This window comes from Anabrus simplex, chromosome 1, assembly GCF_040414725.1.
Source record: "Anabrus simplex isolate iqAnaSimp1 chromosome 1, ASM4041472v1, whole genome shotgun sequence".
Lineage (NCBI taxonomy): Eukaryota > Metazoa > Arthropoda > Insecta > Orthoptera > Tettigoniidae > Anabrus > Anabrus simplex.
In genome coordinates this window covers 1,072,053,384-1,072,077,300 of record NC_090265.1, presented here as the reverse complement: position 1 = coordinate 1,072,077,300, position 23,917 = coordinate 1,072,053,384, and the positions used below count along the sequence as shown (strand labels likewise).

General features: G+C 38.2%; 1 protein-coding gene across 2 annotated transcripts in view; it reads right to left on the bottom strand.

The window, feature by feature from the left end:
• Nucleotides 1-12,211: 12,211 nt before the first annotated feature.
• Syt4 (Synaptotagmin 4) overlaps nucleotides 12,212-23,917 on the bottom strand; it is a 413,267-nt gene continuing 401,561 nt past the window's right edge. For both annotated transcript variants that reach the window (XM_067137157.2, XM_067137158.2), the window contains exon 8: nucleotides 12,212-17,579. In XM_067137157.2, coding sequence (XP_066993258.1) covers nucleotides 17,460-17,579 — 120 coding nt within the window. In that variant the 3' untranslated portion in view covers nucleotides 12,212-17,459. The remainder of the gene's footprint in view (nucleotides 17,580-23,917) is intronic.

The window sequence follows — 23,917 nt, the reverse complement described above, 5'->3', positions numbered from 1 at the left end:
ACATCACCCTGGAGGATGTGGGACATTTATTGATTTCGTCAGTACTCAGTCTAATACAATGGTTCTGGGACAGAGGGATACATACCCCAGGGGGGGCATGAAAGATTTGAAAGGTGTTATTCCTATTTATTGATTTCCTCTTCTTCTTTTTTCCTACCACTTTTCCCACACCTGTGGGGTCACGGGTGAGAACTGTGTTGCACATGTGGATTTGGCCCTGTTTTACAGCCGGATGCCCTTCCTGATGCCAACCCTATCTGGAGGGATGTAATCACTATTTCGTGTTTCTGTGGTTTTTGTTAGTGTGGTATGTTGTCTGCATATGAAGAGAAGAGTGTTGGGACGGACACAAACACCCAGTCTCCAAGCCAGAAGAATTAATTAGAAATGATTAAAATCCCTGACACAGCCGGGAATCAAATCTGGGACCCTCTGAAGCAAAGGCCAGTATGCTGACCATTCAGACAAAAAGTCGGACTATTTATTGATTTCCTCTATAGGCCAATATATCAGTAGTCAGTCCAACACAATGGGCCCCAAACTGGAGGCATGTTCCCCTTGAGGAAGTATTTACAAGGGGTTTATAACCTACTTAATGACTTCTTCTATATGCCAATTTATCAACGGTCAATCTAACATTTTCTTTTTTTTTTACAAGTTGCTTTACGTTGTATTAACACTGATAGGTCTTATGGCGACAATGGGACAGGGAAGGGCTAGGATTGGGAAGGAAGTAGCCATGGCCATAGTTAAGGTACAGTCCCAGCATTTGTCTGGTGTAAAAATGGGAAACCAGGGAAAAACCTCTTCAGGACTGCCGACAGTGGGTTTTTAAACCCGTTATCTCTTGAGTACATGATACTGGCTGCACTTAAGCGATTGCAGCTATCGAGCTCGGTGGTAACTCTGACAGAATGGTTCCCAAAACTGAAGGGCACATCTGCCTGGTTGACATGAGATTTTACAAGGTTTATACCTATTATTTGATTTCCTCTATAGGTCAGTATATTAGTAGTCAGTCTAATACAATGGTTCCCAACTGGGGGGGGGGGGCACATCACCCTGGGGGACATGAGATATTTACAAGGTGGTTATACCTATTTATTGATTTCCTCTATAGACAAATATATTAATAGTCAGTCCAACACGCAAAGCAAAGCAAAGCAAAGCAAAGCAAAGTCACCTACAGGCCATGAAGGCCCTTGGAGGAGTGGATGGTAAAGGCTTCCACCATTGTTAACCCCGGCACGTGATGGGGTAGAGTGGTCAGCTCTACGCCCGGCCGCCTTTGCCCCCAGAAATTAACCTGGTACTCATTTCTGGTGTAGGCTGAGTGAACCTCAGGGCCATATGCACCTACAGAAGTGGAAATCTCGTTTCTTAAATTTTACGACTTCCTGACGGGGATTCGAACCCACGTCCTTCCGGGCGACCGGGGAACGCCTTTACCGCCTCGGCCAGGCAGCCCCTCAGTCCAGCATGATGATTTCCAAACTGGGGTGTGTACCCTCCTGGGGGACATGAGGTATTTACAAGTGGGTTATACCTATACAGGGTGTCCCAGGAGGAATGGTCAATGAAAATGAAAACCTACAACCTGTAGTCAATGACCGCGTCAGGGATGGAATTAATGAAGCCCCCATCTTACGGCAAGGATAGGAATTGTGCCAGCTGCCTAGGCCTGTCGCACTCCTCTGGGGCAATGATTAATGACTGACAGATGAAATGAAATGATATTGGAGAGTGTTGCTGGAATGAAAGATGACAGGGAAAACTGGAGTACCCGGAGAAAAACCTGTCCCACCTCGACTTTGTCCAATACAAATCTCACATGGCGTGACTGGGATTTGAACCACGGAACACAGTGGTGAGAGGCCGACACGCTGCCGCCTGAGCCAGAGGAATGGTCAATATTCAGGAATATGACAGGAACGATCATTTGAAGTAAAAGAACTTCAGATGGACATATGCCCTATTCCGAATGGTTTTCTAGATAGAACACATGCTAGTGGTGCGCACGTATGTGTCTTACCCACCCAGCCTCTTTGAAGTTTTATTCTAACACAACCTACATCATTGCTTTCAACCTCTCTGCTCAGGAGGTCTTTCTGCCATTAAGCTAGCCCATTGAACGCACGGTTGTCCATGGTGTGTTGTGAGTGAAGTGGTGCGAGAGACAAGCGAGAGAGAAGCATCAGTTAACTGTGTTTGTACATGCACTGGGTAAAATGCCACACATCTACATTAATGAAGAATATGCTGTTTGTTTATGGCTTCTGCGATGGTGGTGCTCCTGCTGCTGTCGAGGAATATTGTAAGCGTTTTCCAACAAGTCAGATTCCTGATCGTAGGGTGTTTATCAGAGTTTTCACCACATCGCATGAAACAGGTATTCTTCCAAGTTCCCATTTTTCTTCTGTGCAGGAATAGCAACAGATTGTTGAAATGGTGCAGCCTAGTCCTACTATCAGCATAGGGCGAGTTTCTGCACGTATGAATGTTTCACGAACATGTGTATGACGAATATTAGGCATACATGTGGAAAAAAGTACCCATTTCAAAATGTCAAAGAGGTTCCCCAGATTCCCCTCCTGATGCCAACCTCACTGTTCTGATAGTATCTTTTAGTAATTCAGTTACTGTTGTATTTCATGTGAAAACATCTGCTAAAAGAAGATTGTATAATAAAAACTGTCTTAGGTATGAATTCACATTTAGTGAAGAAAGATCAAAATCAAAACTTCTTTATTTGCAAATGAGGTGTCTACCTCGGTGGCAAATGGTACACTAAAATACATTATTGTCAAGCACTAAATATTATATTAACAAGATAATAAAATTTTCCTAAAATACAATATTATATAATTTACGCTAACAATTTTTCTATTAAACACACAGCTCATCCTTAATAAATTTACATTGTTTACAAAATTCTACTTATAATATCTCCTGTACTACTTACAAATATAATCAACTGATATACAGTATGTGGAATTACTTCAATTGATACTGTACAACTGGTATAAGATTAAAATTTACATTGCATTTATTTACTTTTTCTTTTCTTTACCCATTCTGGAACCTAAGTAGCATAACAACCTGCTGCGTCTTAACCAGAGCCCCTTTTACCACCAATTTTCAGAGTTCCTGAAGGGCCTTCACAGCTACCGTAGCGGTCCCAGGGCCCTCGAAGTCCCCACTGTACTACACCCCTACAGGCAGTCCCCTACTTTGGCTGTCCAAACTCCTTAGACCAGGGGATGGAATTAATTTATTCACACACATTTTTGATTTACATTAACCTGCACTGGTCGAATGGCCTCTAACATTTCATTTATTTTCTCTGTTGCTGTTTATTCTCTTTTTGAATATCTGTACAGATTTTGGAAAAGGATCAAACACTACCAACTGTTCCACTCCTTCACACCCTTCCCAATGAATGAAAATTGACCCCCATCACTTCTGCTAAAATTCCTTCTAATTTTATATTTGTGGTCAGTCCTGCCGATATAATTATTTTCCAACTGAAGCCTCTCACGGATTTCTCCCCATGCTGCTTCTCCTGTATATGCTCTATATAATCCTATAAGACTAGTAACTTTCTTCAGCTTATCCCAGTTGTTTCAGGGATCACAGGAATTGTCCAGGCTCATTTTGGTTTTGGCTGGGGTTTTAAGGCTGATACCCTTCCTAAAACACATGATTTTTGAAATTAAAATCCCAACCCAGGATTGACCAGAATTCAAACCTCAGACTTCGAGGTAGGAAGCCAGCATCTAAGCCATTGAGTTAATCACAGCCCCACATCCAGCCTGAAGAACAATTAAGTGAATTAATTGAGACATTTACGTAAAGCCAGGCTGAGTAGCTCAGGGGGTAGAGTGCTGGCCTTCTGAGTCCAATTTGACAGGTTCAATCCTGGCTCAGTCCAGTGCTTAAAAAAAAAAAAAAATGTTGTTCAAGAAGTATGGGCTGCAGAAAGTCATTACTGGGGATGTGTCGTCTTCATCATTTCATCCTCATCACGACACACAGGTCGCCTATCGGCGTCAAATCAAAAGACCTGTATCTGGTGAGCTGAACTTGTCCTCGGACACTCCTGGCACTAAAAGCCATACGGCATTTCATTTTTTTTTTTTACCATGATGATGCAAGGTGTTACAGAATCCATTATCTGATATTTTAAGTTTCAACCCTCAGTCAGTCCAGCGAAATTAACCAATTATGGTTAAAATTCCCGACCCTGCTGGGAATTGAATCTGGGACCCCTGTGACCAAAGGTCAGCACACTAACCATTTAGCCATGGAGCCAGAAGTCATCATGGTGATGCCAGATGAAACCATTTAGCTTATAGATGCTTCAGGTCTGGTTTCTGGTTTTGTCAATTGCAATTATGCATGTTGTTTCCTTTGCACTGAAATCATCGCAGAGACCATGTTGGCAGGTCTCGATTAACTGATGTGGCACCTCCTTGAACACTTGTTTTGCACCTGCAAGTCCAGTCATAAAACGTGGAACACTGTTGACTCAGACGTGTGGATAATTCTTGCACAGTCCAACACTGGTCTTCTGTTAAGCACTGTTTGAAATGGTGCCGAACATGCCTGTATGGGCAGACACCAGATGTCCACTGTTCACCCAGTCCTCAGTTGCTCTGCGTCCTCATTAGAAGGCCTCCACTCAATGTGCAACAGTTTTAATATGGCAACATCCTGTCACTTACAATGTTGTATGTATACCATCTTACACGTAACTTAAACCTTGTAGAACGTTCAATTATTATGTTTAATATGTTTAAATTGGTATGTAGCAACAATTATAATAGGAAATTATTTATTGTCCACTTATTCAATACTATCCACCTTTAGGTGGTTACAGTTTCGCACAATTATCTCTCTTTATGGGACATGTTTCACTCACTTAATGAGCCTCCTCAGTCTTAACTTAATCTTAAACAATAGTGAACACATTAAAAAATCAATTGTCAGTGTTAAAATTACATCATAATCTCTAAAACTAATTTACATTATATCTAAAAGACACCACTAAACACTTCTTAAAAATGTGACAACTTGAGTGATTAAAATTATCACATTGTCAATCCAAAGTCTTGTGTCTGAAACTAATAATAGATCTTCATCTTATAGACAGTAGTAAGCTTTTTATATTTTCAAACAGCTCTAAGGTGAACTCCAATCTTACGGAAAAGAAAATGAATACAAAACTTATATGATGTAGTGTACCAGAGAAATGTGTATTGAAATAGAGTGTAATCAGAAAGGAACCCAACAGATGTTTAAGTCCTCCAAACATTAAGCATGCTCTGTCACTTGTAAGAATGCCCCTCCTATACCGACAATTCAAAGAAATTATTTTCCACCCCATTCAATCGCTGATTTTCACAGGTGAGAACTTGAGTAGGATGGACGTAAATTAAGGTCATCTACGATATTTTGCAGGGAGTGAAATGAAAATCAATATGATAAAATTTATGCCAACAGGTTATGTAAAACACATTTAAATAAACATGTATTTGAGTGCATCTGCATTGTAGATTAAAGATATGCTTGTGGAACATATTCTTATGTCATATGCCATGTGTCATGAAGGGATCTCTGAACTTCACACGTTCTGTCGTGGTGGAAGTGTCAGATTCTGACAAACTCAGGACAAAGTTTAGGAAGTGAGTAGGGATGCAAAAGGGTCCACTTACCTCCTCTCCCTCTCCAGGATCCCCACCACCTCTACCACACAGATACAATACTAGGAGCCGCACTGGCAGACACGTTAACAACTCCGGACTGATAGGATATACCTAACATCTTGAATAACAAGTAAGTACCTATTAAAATTTGGTCAGTAAGGAGAACTCACATGTATCAACATTAAGTTTTCTTTTTTCGTTACAGATCCCACAATCTGTTTAACTTAGTCGAAGGTCAAGCACAAAGCTTTATACTTCGTAAACTGCGTAACACAACCTATTATCTACATTGAAAATAAATTTGATAGCAACTTCAACTGGGTCCTACTTTTGGCTTCCGCACATATTCTGCGTTCTGCCTGTTGTATCTTAAGGCATTATGAATTCTAATGTATTCACAATACAACTTGATTACACTCTATTTTAATACACATATCTCAGATACACTACGTCATGTAAGTTTTGTATTCAGTTTCGTTTCTATAAGATTGGAGTTCACCTTGGAGCTGTTTAGGATTATAAAAAGCTTACTACTGTCTGTAAGATGAAGATCTATCATTAGTTTCAGACACAAGACTTTCGATTGACAATGTGATAATTTTAATCACTCAAGTTGTCACATTTTCAAAAAGTGTTTAGTGGTGTCTTTTAGATATAATGTAAAATAGTTTTAGAGAATATGATGTAATTTTAATACTGACAATTGATTTTTTTAATATGTTCACTATTTTTCAAGGTCATCATTTTAAGATTAAGTTTAGGCTGCTCATTAAGTGAGCGAAACATGTCCCATAAAGATGTATAATTGTATGAAACTGTAACCACCTAAAGGTGGATAGCATTGAATAGGTGAGCAATAAATAATTTCTTATTATAATTGTTGCTAATAACAGTATTCATGAGATTAATGACCTGTAAGTGGTATGTTCTGAGCTGTCAGCGGAGAGATGGCGTGGAATGACATTAGTAGACGAATAAGTTTGAGTGGTGTCTTTAACAGTAGGAAAGATCACAATATGAAGATAAAGTTGGAATTCAAGAGGACAAATTGGGGCAAATATTCATTTATAGGAAGGGGAGTTAGGGATTGGAGTTACTTACCAAGGGAGATGTTCAATAAATTTCCAGTTTCTTTGAAATAAAGAGAAGTTTAGGAAAACAACAGATAAGGAATCTGTCACCTGGATGACTGCCCTAATTGCAGATTAGTTGATTGATTGATATTGATTGATATCTTGTTGATATCTGTATTTGTCAGAATCTATGTATATAAAATAACGTGTCCTGACTGACTGACTGCCTGACTGAATGACTGACCGACTAACTGACTGATTCATCATCGCCGAGCCAAAACTACTGAACATAAAGAAATGAAATTTTGAGGATACATTTATATTACACTGCAGGTGCTCACCAAGCGAAGGCTTTTTGACATTCCATTGTTAAGGGGGTGAAAAGGGCGGTAAATTTTAAAAATTTTATCTATATCTCAAAAACCTAACAGTTTAAAAATTGTTATTAGGATTCTTTTAAAAAATAAGGAAATATGTATTTTTTTGTTTTTGGAAAATCCTCTTAAGGGGTGTGAAAAAAAGGTGAAACATGGGTTGAGTACCTACCTTTTATGAGGATACTTATATCTGAAAAACTGAAAATGTTATAGTCTTGAAGTTGGGTATTTGAAATCATCTTTAAAAATAAAGAAACACTTATTGTTTTGTTTTTTGGAAAATTTTCTTGAGAGGGGTTAAATAGGAGTCACAAAGGGGGGGAATTTTTAAAATGAGAATATCTACTATATATCTCAAAAACGTAACATGTTACAGATGTGAAAATTGGTATTTGGAATCTCCTGTAAAAGTAAAGGAACATGCATAATTTGTTTTCTGAAAATCCACTTAAGAGGAAGTGTTAAAGGGGGTGAATTTTTAAAATGAGCAATCTGTAGTATATCTCAAAAACTTAACATATTACAGACATGAAAATTGGTATTTGGAATCTCCTTTAAAAATGAAGAGACACGTATTTTTTGTTTTTGGAAGAAAACAGTTAAGGGGGGTGTTAATATGACTGAAAATAGGGTTGAATTATTTTAGTTAGGATACTGGTAACTCCAAAACAGAACATATTACAGACGTGAAAATTTGTATTTGGAATCTCCTTTAAAAATAAAGAAACAGTTATTTTTTTCCCGGAAAATTCACTTAAGGGGGTTGTAAGAAGGGCTGAAAATTGAGTTGAACTCTTATTTATGAGGATACTTATATCTCAAAAACTGAAGATGTTACAGACATGAAAATTTGTATTTGGAATCTTCTTTAAAAATAAAGAAACACATATTCTTTTGCTTTTGGAAAATCCACTTAAAGGGGTGGGGTGAGTGAAAAGAACTAAAGAAAGTGCTGAATTATGTTTATGAGGATACTTATATATCAAATAAGTTTACTGAAGATGTTACAGACGTGAAAATTGGTATTTGGATCTCCTGTAAAAGTAAAGGAACATGCATAGTTTGTTTTCTGAAAATCCACTTAAGGGGATGTGTTAAAGGGAGTGAATTTTTAAAATAAGCATATCACAGTATATAAAAAAAACTTTACCACATATTTTCGAACACTTTTAAAAACAAAGTAACATGTATTTTTTGTTTTCAGAAAAAACACTTGGGGGGGGGGAGGGTGTGTGTGTGTGTGTGTGTGTGTGTGTGTGTGTGTGTGTAAAATGACTGAAAAAGTTTAAATTATTTTTATTATGATGCTGATATCTCCAAAATTGAAGATATTACAGACATATAAATTGTATTTGGAATCTTCTTTAAAAATAAAGAAACAAATATTTCTTTGTTTTTGGAAAATCCACTTAAGGGGATGGGGTGGGTGAAAAGAACTGAAGAAAGTGTTGAATTATTTTTATGAGGATACTTATATATCAAATACTGAAGATATTACAGACATGAAAATTGGTATTTAGATCTCCTGTAAAAGTAAAGGAACACCCAAAATTTGTTTTCTGAAAATCCACTTAATGGGAAGTGTTAAAGGGGGTGAATTTTTAAAATGAGCATATCTACAGTATATAAAAAAACTTACCAAATATTAGAAACATGAAAATTGGTATTTTTAATTTAAAAAAAATAAAGTAACACATATTTTTGTTTCAAAAAATAAAAACACTTAAGGGGTGGAGATTGTAAGATTTCTTTTTATGAGGATACTTATATCTCAATTACTGAAGATGACACAGATATAAAATTTTGCATTTGGAATCTCCTTTAAAAAAAAGAAACACATATTCTTTTGTTTTCGAAAAATCCAAGTGGGGGGAGGGGAATAAATGAATTGAAAAATGAGTTAGATTCTTTGTTTGTGGATACTTATATCTTGAAAACAGGCAATGTTACGGACAAGAAAATTGGTATTTGGAATCTCCTTTCAAAATAGACAAGCATATTTTGTGGCCGGGGAGGGGGGCTGGAATCAACTGAAGGGGGTGTAAAAGGATTTGATTTATTTTTATGAGGATACAAATAAGAAGTGGACTTAAAACAATACACCCCTAAGATGGGGTTTGTCTGGGTGGTGAGGAATGATGACAAAAATATGCATTTATATGAAACCGTTTGAATTATGAAGTTAAAATTTCAAATGATATCCTAGGCATTAAATAACAGAAGGTTTGAAACAAATTTAACTGCTCAGAGAGTACAATGGGGGTTAAGATCCGAAAACAAATATATTCATTCCTTTCCCCAAAACGGTTATCGAGCAAAGACAAAATTCCAATTCCAAATCCTAGGAGTGAAATTGGAAATATCTTTTAACTTTCCAACCCTCAAGCATTAAATGAGGTTAGCTCCATAAACAAAATTATTCATCCGTCCAAAACTGTTTGACGTACAAAGTTGTAATTTTACAAGAAGTGTGTTCTTTTATGTCCTAGGTGTAAAATATCATATATTTCAAAATATTTCTCCCCTAAGCGTTTAGATGGTGGTTGACCCACAAAAACACAATATCCATTCTTCCGAAACCCTTTCAGGCACTGGCTTATTTTTTTGTTAGAGTTGGTCTTCTATACTCTAGATGTTAATAAATATTTAAAAACATTCACACCTTAGAAAGTATTCATTCCTCCATTACTGTTCGACGTCCAAAATCAAAATTTCACAGGTGAGTCGCTTTTACATCCCAGATTTGAAATAAGATAGGGTTTAAAACATTCTAATTCTTCCATATATGGTTAAAATTTGTGTTAGATCAGAAAATAAATAATCATTCCCCCAAAAACCTTTGACGTAAAAACTGAGGGTGTATTTTACAGGCTTAACTGACAGTGGACTCTCCAAAATGTAAAACTTTGAATAATAATTTTCAGTTTACAGCAGCAGCGAAGCATGGGTATCTTGCTAGTCTACTATAAACTGCTTCAGTGTGTTTCCCTTAATAGTGTTGCATTGTTGATTATAATTGTTTATGATTGTGTATTTGTTAAGCAAACTGAGTGGGAATTGTGTGTTGTTAAGGAATAGACTCAGTGACAATGTGGTTTTACAACCAAGAAGTGAATTTACCTCGTGTGATATTTGTTTACACTAAATAAAATCACACTGAGAATGACAACAGCTTCTCATAGTTCTGCATGACACTAATAGATTTCTGGATGGAGAACTGCAATTTTTACATATGGCTGGTCCACGTTACTTACATCCATCTTGGAGTATGACCAGACTTACATTGACTGTATCAGATGCTGGTACCTAGCCACCTGTGCCTACAGACATGATCTGTTGATGGCCTCCGGTAGCACGTGATGCAAGGTTTCCAGCATTATACCAGCCTTACTGTGCTGCTGCATGTTCAGAAAATTGATAGACTTAGGTATTCCGCAGGGTAGTATTTTGGGGCCTGTTCTTTTCTTGATCTATGTGAATGATCTTCCTTACAATAATCAAGTAGAAACTGCAGTTCTGTATGCTGATGATACAGACCCAATACATGGAATTCAAGGCATCTAACTACCATGATAAAACTGCAAAAAAATAAGCCTTATACCAAATGCAAATGCAATTGAAAATACGTTGATCACAAAATTTTTAGTTGTCCATATAGATGAAAACTTAAGATGGGATTGTTGTGTTAAAAAAAAAAAAAATACGGAAGTCTCTGAGTTCTGTTTCCTTTGCCTTAAGGATTTTGTATGATAGTTGTAGTGAAGAATATATTACAATAACATATTTTGGATATTTCATTCAGTCATCTGTTATGCTATTGGTCTCTGGGGCTGCTACAAATAAAATCTTGATGTTATTTTTTGAATACAGAAACAAGCTACCAGAATTATATCGAGATGTAACAGGTTAGATCATTGCAACCATTATTTAAGAGACTAAAATACTCCCAGTACCAAGCATATACATCATGCAATGCATTTTACACGTGAAAAAAAAATTGATCACTTCAGAAAGAATTTTGACAATCACTATTACCAGACGCGAACAAGAAATAATATTTTAATCGAGCACAAGAGTAAAACCATTGCCTTGAGACATGTATACTCTGTTGGAATCAGATTATATAATAAGCTTCCAAATAAGATTAAAGATATCAGTTCCTTCAGTTCATTTACCACAGCTCTAAAAAATCTCCTGCTGAATAGCTCCTTCTATAGTACAGAAGAATACTTGATGAAGTGCTGGTAATGATACTATTACTTATTAACATGTAAACGTTCTTTATATCTAGTACAGTATATAGCGTTAAAAATATGTTGATATCACATTGATTATGTACATATTGTTAACACCACACACATAGATTCTTATTTTGTTTTGTAAATATTGATTATTAACATTATTTATTATTTTTAAAAATTAGGATGTGCTGTCCTAACATTGAGGTATTTGGTGCTCTTTTTTTTCTTTTTTATTATTATTAATTATTGTGCATATATTATTGTTAGTATTAAGAAATCACTTGACAATTCCTATACTCTTGGTATATTTCAAAATATCTAATTGTACAGTCTTTCTTCTTCTTTCTTCTTCATCCATTCCCTTTTCCAGATTCTCTCTGGGTACAGAGTATGGAAGCTAAATAAATGAATGAATGACTTAAAAAGCATGACCTATGTGTATAGAAAGGAACATGAAAAGGAATAGGATAAACATACTTTCTTCACATTTTTGTATACAACATAAATCTTTGCAAAGTCTGGCTCCATGGCTAAATGGTTAGTGTGCAGGCCTTTGGTCCAAGGGGTCTCAGGTTTGATTCTTGGCCAGGTTGGGGAATTTAATCTTCATTGTATAATTCCATTGGCTCAGATGCTGGGTGTTTGTGTCATCTTTATCACTAGAATTCATCATAGGTAGGTCTCCATCCTCACAGACGTGCAGGTCGCCTATACGACATCAACTTAAAAGATCTGCAAAACTAAACTCTACATAGGGTCATACAGTGGTTCTTGGGGTCAGTACCAATAGAATATAGGAAACTGTTTCTCTCACAGAGTATTTATTTATTTAATCTGAATGTTTACATAGAATGTTTCTTCCTATACATGTAACATAATGTTTATCACAATAGTACAGTAAGGCTGAATGATTGTGATCAGCTGTACCCTAGACTTCTGCAAAGTGATGTGTAGGAGGACTGATATAAACAACGTTTACATCTAGAACTTGCAGTATGCATGTCCACATTGGACCTAACTCATCTTTGAAAGCAAACATGTAGGGATAGAATTTCTTTATTTAGTATATTTACATTTGTTTCTTCATTCCTTACAGTAAATTCATACATACAAGCATACATACATACATACATACATACATACATGTAAAATACACAAGTATGAAAGTAATATCTTTCAAAGATATGATTTAAAACAATTAAAATGCCATGAATGATGATCATGAAACTGAAAAGGAAATGGAAGAAACTGAAAGAAGCACAATACCATCCTGTTCAAGGAACAAAGCAAAATATGAATATCCAGATGAATGGTGTGGTAATTGTATGTTAACAAATGACCTGTTCTTAATTTTTGTTCAGAAAAATTTAGTCTTCATACCTCACCTAACCAGATGTTTTGTTTGTTGGCAATGATGTTTGTTGTTCAAAGGGGCCTAACATGTAGGTCATTGGCCCTCACCTAACCAGATATTTCAATAGAATTGGTTTCTACATTCATGATAAATGTCTCCTTGGCTATTCACTAATAATACTTTATGGTATTAATGGACCATTTTTTGATGTGGAGTTTGCTTCATACCTTAAAAAGCTGTATATCTGCTGACAGAGAACTTTGTCCTTCAGATAATATAAAGATTCTCAAAAATTAATTTTATGCTTTTTCAAGAATTATCCTTATGAGTTAAACTAACCAATTTTGAATAAATACATGATTTCTTGGGAGATATTTCCATTGGTTTTATTTATACCGGTAATGTAATGTGATTTCAATAAGCAATCCTTGAATTAGTTTTGGACATCTTTCATCTGGGGCTGACTTCTGATTTTTAGTTCACACCATGATCTTCTCTAGTCTAGCTGGAGTGTGAGAGAGGCAGGAAACTGATTTGTCGTATCTAAGATATATGAACATCTTGTTGTAAATGTTAATAATTAGTAGTTTTTGCAATTATGAACTTTGATATACATGGATGCAGTAGTTATATTAGTTGTTATTGATGTCAGTAATTCCTTTCATTAGGGATTAGGGACTTAGGTCACCTACTATATGAGCAGGCATGAAAACTCTCAACACTGTGTTATTATGCTTGCAGAAGTGTGTTTATCTGCGATTATTTGGATGTAGAACAGGTATAAGTACCCTGAGATTTCACCCACGGTACAGACCTACCACTTGCTTGGGGAGTATGGGAATTCCTAGGTAAGGACTACACTCAGGGAGGTTGCTAGTTGACCTGAGCTTTGTCTTATAGTTTGAGAAAATAACAAGAAAGTTTTATTTTACATTACATATAATAGATTATGTAATAATATTGTGACAATGAAGGTCAGGAATGCAGGGGGACCAGTGGAAGCCTACAATACTGACGAGAGGCGACAATGCCGGTACAACAGCAACAATACGTGAGGGGTCGGTAGTAAATGAAACAATACCCCAGTGAATCGTTAAGGCATGTGATAAGGAAGCTCCTTAGAAGAAGCTGGAATCTGGCTAACATTGAAAGCGTCCAGAGTGATGTGGAACTGGAAACTGTAAGAATCTTCCACTAGTCTATATAAAGAGCAAAGTCTGTCAGTCTTGAGTCAGCTGTGACTGATTTACAAGATAGTCACGAGTCAGTGCAGAGTCATTTGGAATGAGTCATTTGTGATTACAAGAAGTGCGACGAGCTGAGTAGTGAACTGCTCTGGAAACGAGGCTGCGCTGTGTGAGCAAGTATTGGAGAGCAGGAGTTCAATGTGCTGGAGGGCTGGGTGTTCGATTACGTTCGCAAGTATGAACTGTGCTGAGAAGATAACTCAAATAATTGTAAATTTTAGGTTAATGTATTTAGTTGATAGAAAAACATGTTACCTCTCTGTTGCGCCATGGGTTTTGGGGTTTGGTTTTTAACAGTTGACCAAAAATAATCACCTGCATGTTGACATGCTCCACAATATGACTGGATTAGATTTAGATTCAGTACAAGATAAATTTCTTTGTTTATATTAATTTGGAGCAGGCTTCCTATATAATAATGTTGACTACTGTATACAGCCCTACAACAGTCTTTAAATCTGCATAGTCAGTTACAATGCCATAAATTCCTAGATACATTTTTCATTTTAAATTTGCTCCATTCCTTGGTGAATTGCCCACAATTCCTAGAAAAAAATTAACTTACACGTATCAGACAGATGCACAAGGTTTAATCATACATTGTCTACAAATTGGCATAGAACTAACTATGCATTCAATGGGCCAATTGAATGAATGTCAAGATTGCTAAACAAAGTGGATATTGAATAGACACCATTAGAAAAAGAAGATTAAAATTCTATGGTCACCTGATCAGGATGGATAACAATAGGGTAACAAAGAAAATACACAATCTTGCAGTATCTCTATAAAATCACAACAACTGGCTTACAGAAATAAACAAAGATCTTCAGGAAATTGGTATGAATGAAGAAATCATGCAAGACAGAAAAAAATTCAGAAACCCCATAAGCTAACACAAATTTGTTGATCAACCTAAAAGATAAGCAACAGGATGGATGAAAGAATGCAAAAAGAAGCACAGGGAAAGGATGAAGAGATTTTGGAAAGACATAAAGAAACAATGTGCTAATTAAGTTCAAACGTGCTCCTTAGTTGGGCATAACAAATTTTAAAATAATAATAATAATAATAATAATAATAATAATAATAATAATAATAATAATAATAATAATAATAATAATAATCATCATCATCATCATCATCATCATCTTCATGTGATGATGATAGTTGTTAACCATTTCTTTCTTTTTTTTAATAGATACCAGAGTGTCAGAATGTTTCCTCTATAGGAAGTCTTCAATCATCATCATCATCCTCATAAATCATCTCCACTTTCTTGGTAACAAGTGTGCTCTTCATAAGTGGCTGTATAGATAGGTCTCTTCCTGTTTGATCTGCTTCCATTCCAGCCTTATTCCTCCACATCTGGCTCGATCTGACCAAGCCATTTTTTTCTTAGTCTACCCCTGGATCTCTTGCTTTCAGCCATAATTTCTCGCAGTTCTTCATGGTTCCAACTATTCGGTGGCTAAACCGCCTTAACCTGGCCATTGATAAGGTTTCATTTAGTGACTGTTTAATTAGGCCTGTAGATGTACAATTTTATTACAGATCTTGTCTTTTCCTGTTTTTTGGACTATTGTTCTTCAACATGTCAGTAAATCAGTTGACTAGCAAATGTCAACCTTCTGCATCAGAATTCAGTTCTAATGAGTACTTATCCAAGAGTGTTATTAAGTTGGTCTAGTTGCTTGATGACTGATGTATTAAATGTAATGGTCATTAAATCACCGACACATTTCCACAAAGTATGCAACTTATTATTAATTGTTAACCTTCCCTAATTTTTGGCAAAATATATTTTTTGTCTTTTACTAAGTACTGGATATGGGATGTGGAACTTTCAGGTTCATGTGAACCAAGTTTGAAAAGAAATTACCATAATCATATTCTGCCTTTAAAATGCCTTGTTTATTCCTCAGTCTGTGCCTGAGCTTCTAAGAGCATTGTACATTTCAGAATTCTTGTTAATAGTTAACTTTAACAGTGTCATTTAACTGTAAAAATTTAAAACTTGATAAGCATTATTGTACTTGGGACAGATATTAATTTTGTTGGTACCAAATATCTTAATTCATCCCTCAGTTGAAGTACTTACAAAAACAGAATAAACAACCTACAGTAACATGAAAAAGAGATATAAATTTTTTCCCAGATTATCTGAAGGTGTAACTCTCTCACAGGCAAAGTATTTCATTAGCCTTTCCCTCTGGATTAGATGTTACAACAAACAACTTTTGGTTGATACTGTTGACCAGAAAAGCCATGATGCTTTGCAGTGACATGTGGTGATGGATGGACGATAAGAAACAGGGCTAAAGATATGGGATGTGTTGGGAATAGATCGAAATATGTCTAGCATTTCACCGAATGCAAACCAACACATAGAAAGCTGTAAAAAGTTGTTCATTATTACCAGCATAATCTTTTACACAAGAGTAAAAATAGGTGCAAGATTTACTAGTGTGTTAAGGGGATCAGTAAGACATGATATAATTAATATACTTATGTTAATTAACAAAATATTCATTATAAGTTATATTTCAAATTTAACATAAAGTATCAAATATTTTATTCACAGATACACTCATTACTTATAAATAACCACACCCATTCCTTACTTGCTGAGTATTTCATTGTTTCAGAGAACTTCCTAATGATGCCCAAGGCCTGTGCAGCTAAATTGATTTACTTTTCCCTGGCTAGTGTCTAAATGAGAGCAGACACTCTGTTTGCATACTCTGACAACTGAGTTGTCAACAAATACTCTGTGTGTTATCTGTGTAGGAGTATAAAAGTAGAAAGTATTCTAAGTAATTCAAACTTGGTAAAATCTTTTGTGATGACAGTTTTATACAAAACTAAGAAGTAAATAAGAAGGGAGAAATACAAATCTCTTAAAATAATAAACAATGAACTTAAATGAGAAATAAAAACTTTCTGGTGATGGCAAGTGCTCCAAAAACTGTCTTTTATTAGGAAAATGAAGGAAATGTGCATGGCATACACCCAGAAGATAGTTATATTTACAGTATCTGTCTTGTTGATCATCACTTAGAAAGTTTAATCTCTTCTATATATGAACTGTGGAAACATAAATAGCAAATTGGAGACAGAGAGAATCATTACAAACACACGCACAGTCAACATCATCTCAGATATTTTCAACTTTCAAAGTTAATATGCCTCTGCTTAATTTTACCTTTCCTTTTCCTTAATAAAAGTGCTGAAGTTTTCCTACAATCAATGTTGTGTCCACACTATGTTAAGCAGAAGCATTTGGTGTGTAACAAATTCAGTAAGGTACTTCAATGATTCTAACATTGTCTACTCTGGGGACATTAGAATAGAATCTGTAGATACAAATAGTTTCCCTCTCCTTGAATGGTAAGAACAGCAAGTAAAGAAGTCTCTCGCTCTCCAAAGTGTTATCTTTTAACCACATTTCTTGTCCATCCTTTACTCTTCCAGCTTGTGCCAGTCTGCAATTTGACGGCGTGGTGAGTTGCATACTTCATTCCAGTGATGAAGTGCAGAACCCGTACTCTTAGCTGAACCCAACTCCAATCGTCCAATTACCTGTAAAGTATATGTATAATCAGAGTTACTATGTTTTGTCAATACAAATTACATTGTACATGATAAAGGAGCTTACAGGAGACAAATCAGAATCTCCAATCCTTCATATGAATGAATTAACTGATTCTTGCCAAGATAATTGTCACATTGGGAGAGTCACATTCAACTCTTTAATGTTAAAATACACTATCTGATCAAAAGTACGATGGTGGTGGTGGTGATTATTGTTTTAAGAGGAAGTACAACTAGGCAACCATCCTCTATATGACACTAATCAGAGAGAAAAAATGGAAGGGATCCAACACTTCAAAAATGAAGGTATCAGCCAAAGGAAGACCTGGGCCACGAAGGGCATGAAAATGAAAGACTCCCTAGGCCTCGAGTGCTCTAATGCCATTGGGGTTGGAAAAGAACAAGTGTTGACCAAGGGAGGTCGGATAGGATAGATGACTGTGAGGAGCCTGGCACAAGTGGAAGCAATGCCAGGACTCTGCTGAGGGCCCCATGATCGCCAACCCATGCTCCCAAGTTAAGAGCCACTGGGGCCCCTTTTAATCGCCTCTTACGACAGGCAGGGGATACAGTGAGCGTTATTCTACCGCCCCCACACACAGGGGGAACCCGAGGAAGGGAGGTTGGCTAGGCAAGAGGAGAAATGAAATTTAAGGTACAGTCCCAGCATTTGCTTGGTGAGAAAATGGGAAACCAGGGAAAACCATCTTCAGGGCTGCTGACAGTGGGATTTGAACCCACTATCTCCCGAATACTGGAAACTGGCCGCACTTAAGTGACTGCAGCTATCGAGCTCGGTAGTAATGAAGAATAAAGAGCACAGACACCTCTTAGGCAACTTGGGGGACACCTTGTTAGTCTGGCCCTACACCGAGGCCAATCCAGCAAGGGTAACCCTGAACTGTCACAGCCCTTGGGATCAACAAGCACACAAGCCCCCACACCAATGTCAAGGTCTTGGTGTCACTAGAGGGGGCAAAAGTATGGTATCCTAACACATACTTCAAACAGTCCTGTAAGTGTTTTTCTAATTTGCTGCTTAATAGTGAACATTAATGTGCATCTTCAGTTTTCTACAGACCAAAGGCAGTGTTCTTTACACCACCATACTCAGCACATAATGTTCACAGGTGAAATGTGTGATTTACAGACAAACGCCTTAAATCCCAGTCCTTGTATTTCCTGGTGCGCAGCCATAGTGACCCTGCAGAATTCATGGGTAGAGGCACCAGTTTTTCGCAAAGAGTGAAATCACACAAATGTTGCAAAAGTTTACAAATGTCGCTCAGTATGCACAACTATTTACCTTAAAGAAAATCCTAAAATAACTGACAAAATTGTGTGGAATCACTCTTGATCCAAGAAGCATAACGAAATGTGATTTAGAAAAATGATGTCTCTCATCTACTAAAGGAAATTCCCATCTTACGAGAACTTTCAAAATCAGAATATCTTGAACCATACACAGTGTTTAGGGATCTAGTTTGTTGTCCATCTAAAGCCATGTGATTGCCATTATTCATTCCTTGAAATCAGAATATGGCATTTTTTTGGGAGCTGTAGTTGAAGGCTTTATGGGTCCCAGTCAGCAAAGTTGATGTTGAGAGATCATTGTAATATAAAGTCCGAGAAGAGAACAGCTCTGACTCCCAGTAATATGGAGCTCATGGTATTTCTGTCATTTACAGACTGATGTATAAATTATGTATGTAGGCTAGGCCCTACTTGTTAAAGTGGCAGGATGAAATTTTTCCAAAGATCCTTGCTTAGATATATGTACGTAGGTCAATCAAACAGAAACAGGATTTTTTTGTTCCTGAGCATCAGTTGGTAGGTCTTGACCTGCACTTCTAGTAAACCAGAAGAGTTGGCCATGTGGTTAGCGGTGCGCAGCTGTGAGCTTGCATTCGGGAGATAGTGGGTTCGAGCCCCACTGTCGGCAGCCCTGAAGATGGTTTTCCATGGTTTCCCATTTTCACACCAGGAAAATGCTGGGGCTGTACCTTAATTAAGGCCACGGCTACTTCCTTCCCACTCCTAGGCCTTTCCTATCCCATCATCGCCATAAAACCTATCTGTGTCAGCGCGACTTAAAACAACTTGTAAAAAAAGAAAAAAGCTTCTAGTACACTTGGGTGGGGCCATTAGGAGTGGGGAGAGCCGACAATTTTATGTACTTCCAACCGTTCCACTTCATTAGTGACGGGAGCAACAGGTGCATCCCTCCACTGCACAACGCATAATTATAAAATTTGTTGCTCGTGAAGGAATTCAAGCGATGGAAAATTTCCAGAGATTGACTGCAGAGTTCGGTGATCAAACATTGTCAAGGATGCGTGTGTTTGCCTGGCATAAAGAGTTCAAGGAAGGACAAGAATGTGTGGAAAATCAGGAATACGATCGCCGTCCTCGGACCAGCATTATGGACGAAAACATTTGTGCAGTTCAAGATATTCTTGATGACGATTGATGGGTGAGAGTGTCAGATTTAATAAAACAGGTTGGGATAAGTTATGGGAGCTGTCAAGTGAACATCACAAATGATCTAACTTACAGTTTCGTGAAGTGTGTTCCAGATGGGTCCGTCGTCTTTTGACCAAAAATCAGGTTTGTCAGAGGCTTACAGCAAGGTTTGCAAAAGAAGGTGATACATTTTTGAGTTGGATCATTACCTGCAATGAAATGTGGGTCCACCACTACACTCCTGAATCCAAACAAGCCAGTAAGGAGTGGCAGAGGAAATGGGAGGCAGCCCCAGTGAATGCCAAGACTCAGTTTTCAGCTGACAAGGTTCTTTGAACCGTTTTTTTCAACCGGCGAAGTATTTTGCTCATCGATTGTTTGCATGAATGATGCACAATCAATGCTGCTTACTACTGTGAGCTGTTGAACAAGGTGAGGGAGGCATATCGCTGCAAAAGACGAGATCAACCAATTCGACAGGTGATCCTTCTCCACAACAGTGTCAGGCCCCATACTGCAGCTCTAATGGTCTCCAAACTACAAGAAATGCACTGGACTCAACTTGATCATCCTCCTTATGGAGGAATTCGTGCGCAGTTGGCTCCTGATGCAACCAGATTCATTCTATGATGCTGTGATTAAAAAAAACTTTCCTTCTCACTGGGAAGAATGTATTTCTAAAGCGGGAAACTAAGTGGAAAAGTAAATTGTAATTGCCTTTTGTTTTTCAATAAATTAATGTTAAAAAAAATTATATTTGATTTGCCCTCGTAATATGCATTTTCAGCAGAAGCATAACTCTCATGTTTCTTTTGTGTGTGTGTGTGTGTGTGTGCGCGCGCACGCGTGCGTGCGTGTGTGTAAAAATAAAATATGTTTTACTGCAAATATGTTATCAGCTATATTTTGGCTTAGCTTTCATTGGTGAAAAATGGAAATCAAATTTAGCAAAATTATTGACAAAATATAATAAAAATAGAAAAAATATCAAAATAACTTTTTAAACTGATGAAATTAGTCAAAAAATGTATCCTAAACAGGTACCTCTATTCATGGGTGATGGTATTACACAGTATCATGCTATTTTCCTGTACCACCTTCTTCAGTACTCTTCTTATTTGCTCTTCCCAGTCATGCGTTCTATTGACTTTGTCAACTTGAGAAGGGTGGAAATGGCCCTGAGTAATTTCTTACTGATGTGGCATCCAATAACCATTCTACATTCAAAGTACTTAAGCTCCCTTTGCCTGCCCATCTTATAGGTATCTCATAGCATTGACCAACATCGTACCTGTAAATGCTTCTTATAATAGCAATGGTTGTCAGAGATATCTAGGCTCTAGTCTTAGATGTACCGGTACAGAGAGGTGTCTGGATACTTTGGATCAGACAGTGTAGATACCTAGGCAGATCAAACAGTAAATAACCATAAATCTGTTCAATAATATCCCAAAATGCTCTGCCACCCTCATCAGAAATTGCCTAATTTGTTTCAGAATCTTAGGAAAGGCTTTAGAGGATAATTTCTCTTATCAATTATTGCCTGAGTATTGTTATTGTTAGTAACTGTTAGTTAAAAAAAAAAACTCACTCACTCACTCACTCACTCACTCACTCACTCACTCACTCACTCACTCACTCACTCACTCACTCACTCACTCACTCACTCACTCACTCACTCACTCACTCACTCACTCACTCACTCACTCACTCACTCACTCACTCACTCACTCACTCACTCACTCACTCACTCACTCACTCACTCACTCACTCACTCACTCACTCACTCACTCACTCACTCACTCACTCACTCACTCACTCACTCACTCACTCACTCACTCACTCACTCACTCACTCACTCACTCACTCACTCACTCACTCACTCACTCACTCACTCACTCACTCACTCACTCACTCACTCACTCACTCACTCACTCACTCACTCACTCACTCACTCACTCACTCACTCACTCACTCACTCACTCACTCACTCACTCACTCACTCACTCACTCACTCACTCACTCACTCACTCACTCACTCACTCACTCACTCACTCACTCACTCACTCACTCACTCACTCACTCACTCACTCACTCACTCACTCACTCACTCACTCACTCACTCACTCACTCACTCACTCACTCACTCACTCACTCACTCACTCACTCACTCACTCACTCACTCACTCACTCACTCACTCACTCACTCACTCACTCACTCACTCACTCACTCACTCACTCACTCACTCACTCACTCACTCACTCACTCACTCACTCACTCACTCACTCACTCACTCACTCACTCACTCACTCACTCACTCACTCACTCACTCACTCACTCACTCACTCACTCACTCACTCACTCACTCACTCACTCACTCACTCACTCACTCACTCACTCACTCACTCACTCACTCACTCACTCACTCACTCACTCACTCACTCACTCACTCACTCACTCACTCACTCACTCACTCACTCACTCACTCACTCACTCACTCACTCACTCACTCACTCACTCACTCACTCACTCACTCACTCACTCACTCACTCACTCACTCACTCACTCACTCACTCACTCACTCACTCACTCACTCACTCACTCACTCACTCACTCACTCACTCACTCACTCACTCACTCACTCACTCACTCACTCACTCACTCACTCACTCACTCACTCACTCACTCACTCACTCACTCACTCACTCACTCACTCACTCACTCACTCACTCACTCACTCACTCACTCACTCACTCACTCACTCACTCACTCACTCACTCACTCACTCACTCACTCACTCACTCACTCACTCACTCACTCACTCACTCACTCACTCACTCACTCACTCACTCACTCACTCACTCACTCACTCACTCACTCACTCACTCACTCACTCACTCACTCACTCACTCACTCACTCACTCACTCACTCACTCACTCACTCACTCACTCACTCACTCACTCACTCACTCACTCACTCACTCACTCACTCACTCACTCACTCACTCACTCACTCACTCACTCACTCACTCACTCACTCACTCACTCACTCACTCACTCACTCACTCACTCACTCACTCACTCACTCACTCACTCACTCACTCACTCACTCACTCACTCACTCACTCACTCACTCACTCACTCACTCACTCACTCACTCACTCACTCACTCACTCACTCACTCACTCACTCACTCACTCACTCACTCACTCACTCACTCACTCACTCACTCACTCACTCACTCACTCACTCACTCACTCACTCACTCACTCACTCACTCACTCACTCACTCACTCACTCACTCACTCACTCACTCACTCACTCACTCACTCACTCACTCACTCACTCACTCACTCACTCACTCACTCACTCACTCACTCACTCACTCACTCACTCACTCACTCACTCACTCACTCACTCACTCACTCACTCACTCACTCACTCACTCACTCACTCACTCACTCACTCACTCACTCACTCACTCACTCACTCACTCACTCACTCACTCACTCACTCACTCACTCACTCACTCACTCACTCACTCACTCACTCACTCACTCACTCACTCACTCACTCACTCACTCACTCACTCACTCACTCACTCACTCACTCACTCACTCACTCACTCACTCACTCACTCACTCACTCACTCACTCACTCACTCACTCACTCACTCACTCACTCACTCACTCACTCACTCACTCACTCACTCACTCACTCACTCACTCACTCACTCACTCACTCACTCACTCACTCACTCACTCACTCACTCACTCACTCACTCACTCACTCACTCACTCACTCACTCACTCACTCACTCACTCACTCACTCACTCACTCACTCACTCACTCACTCACTCAC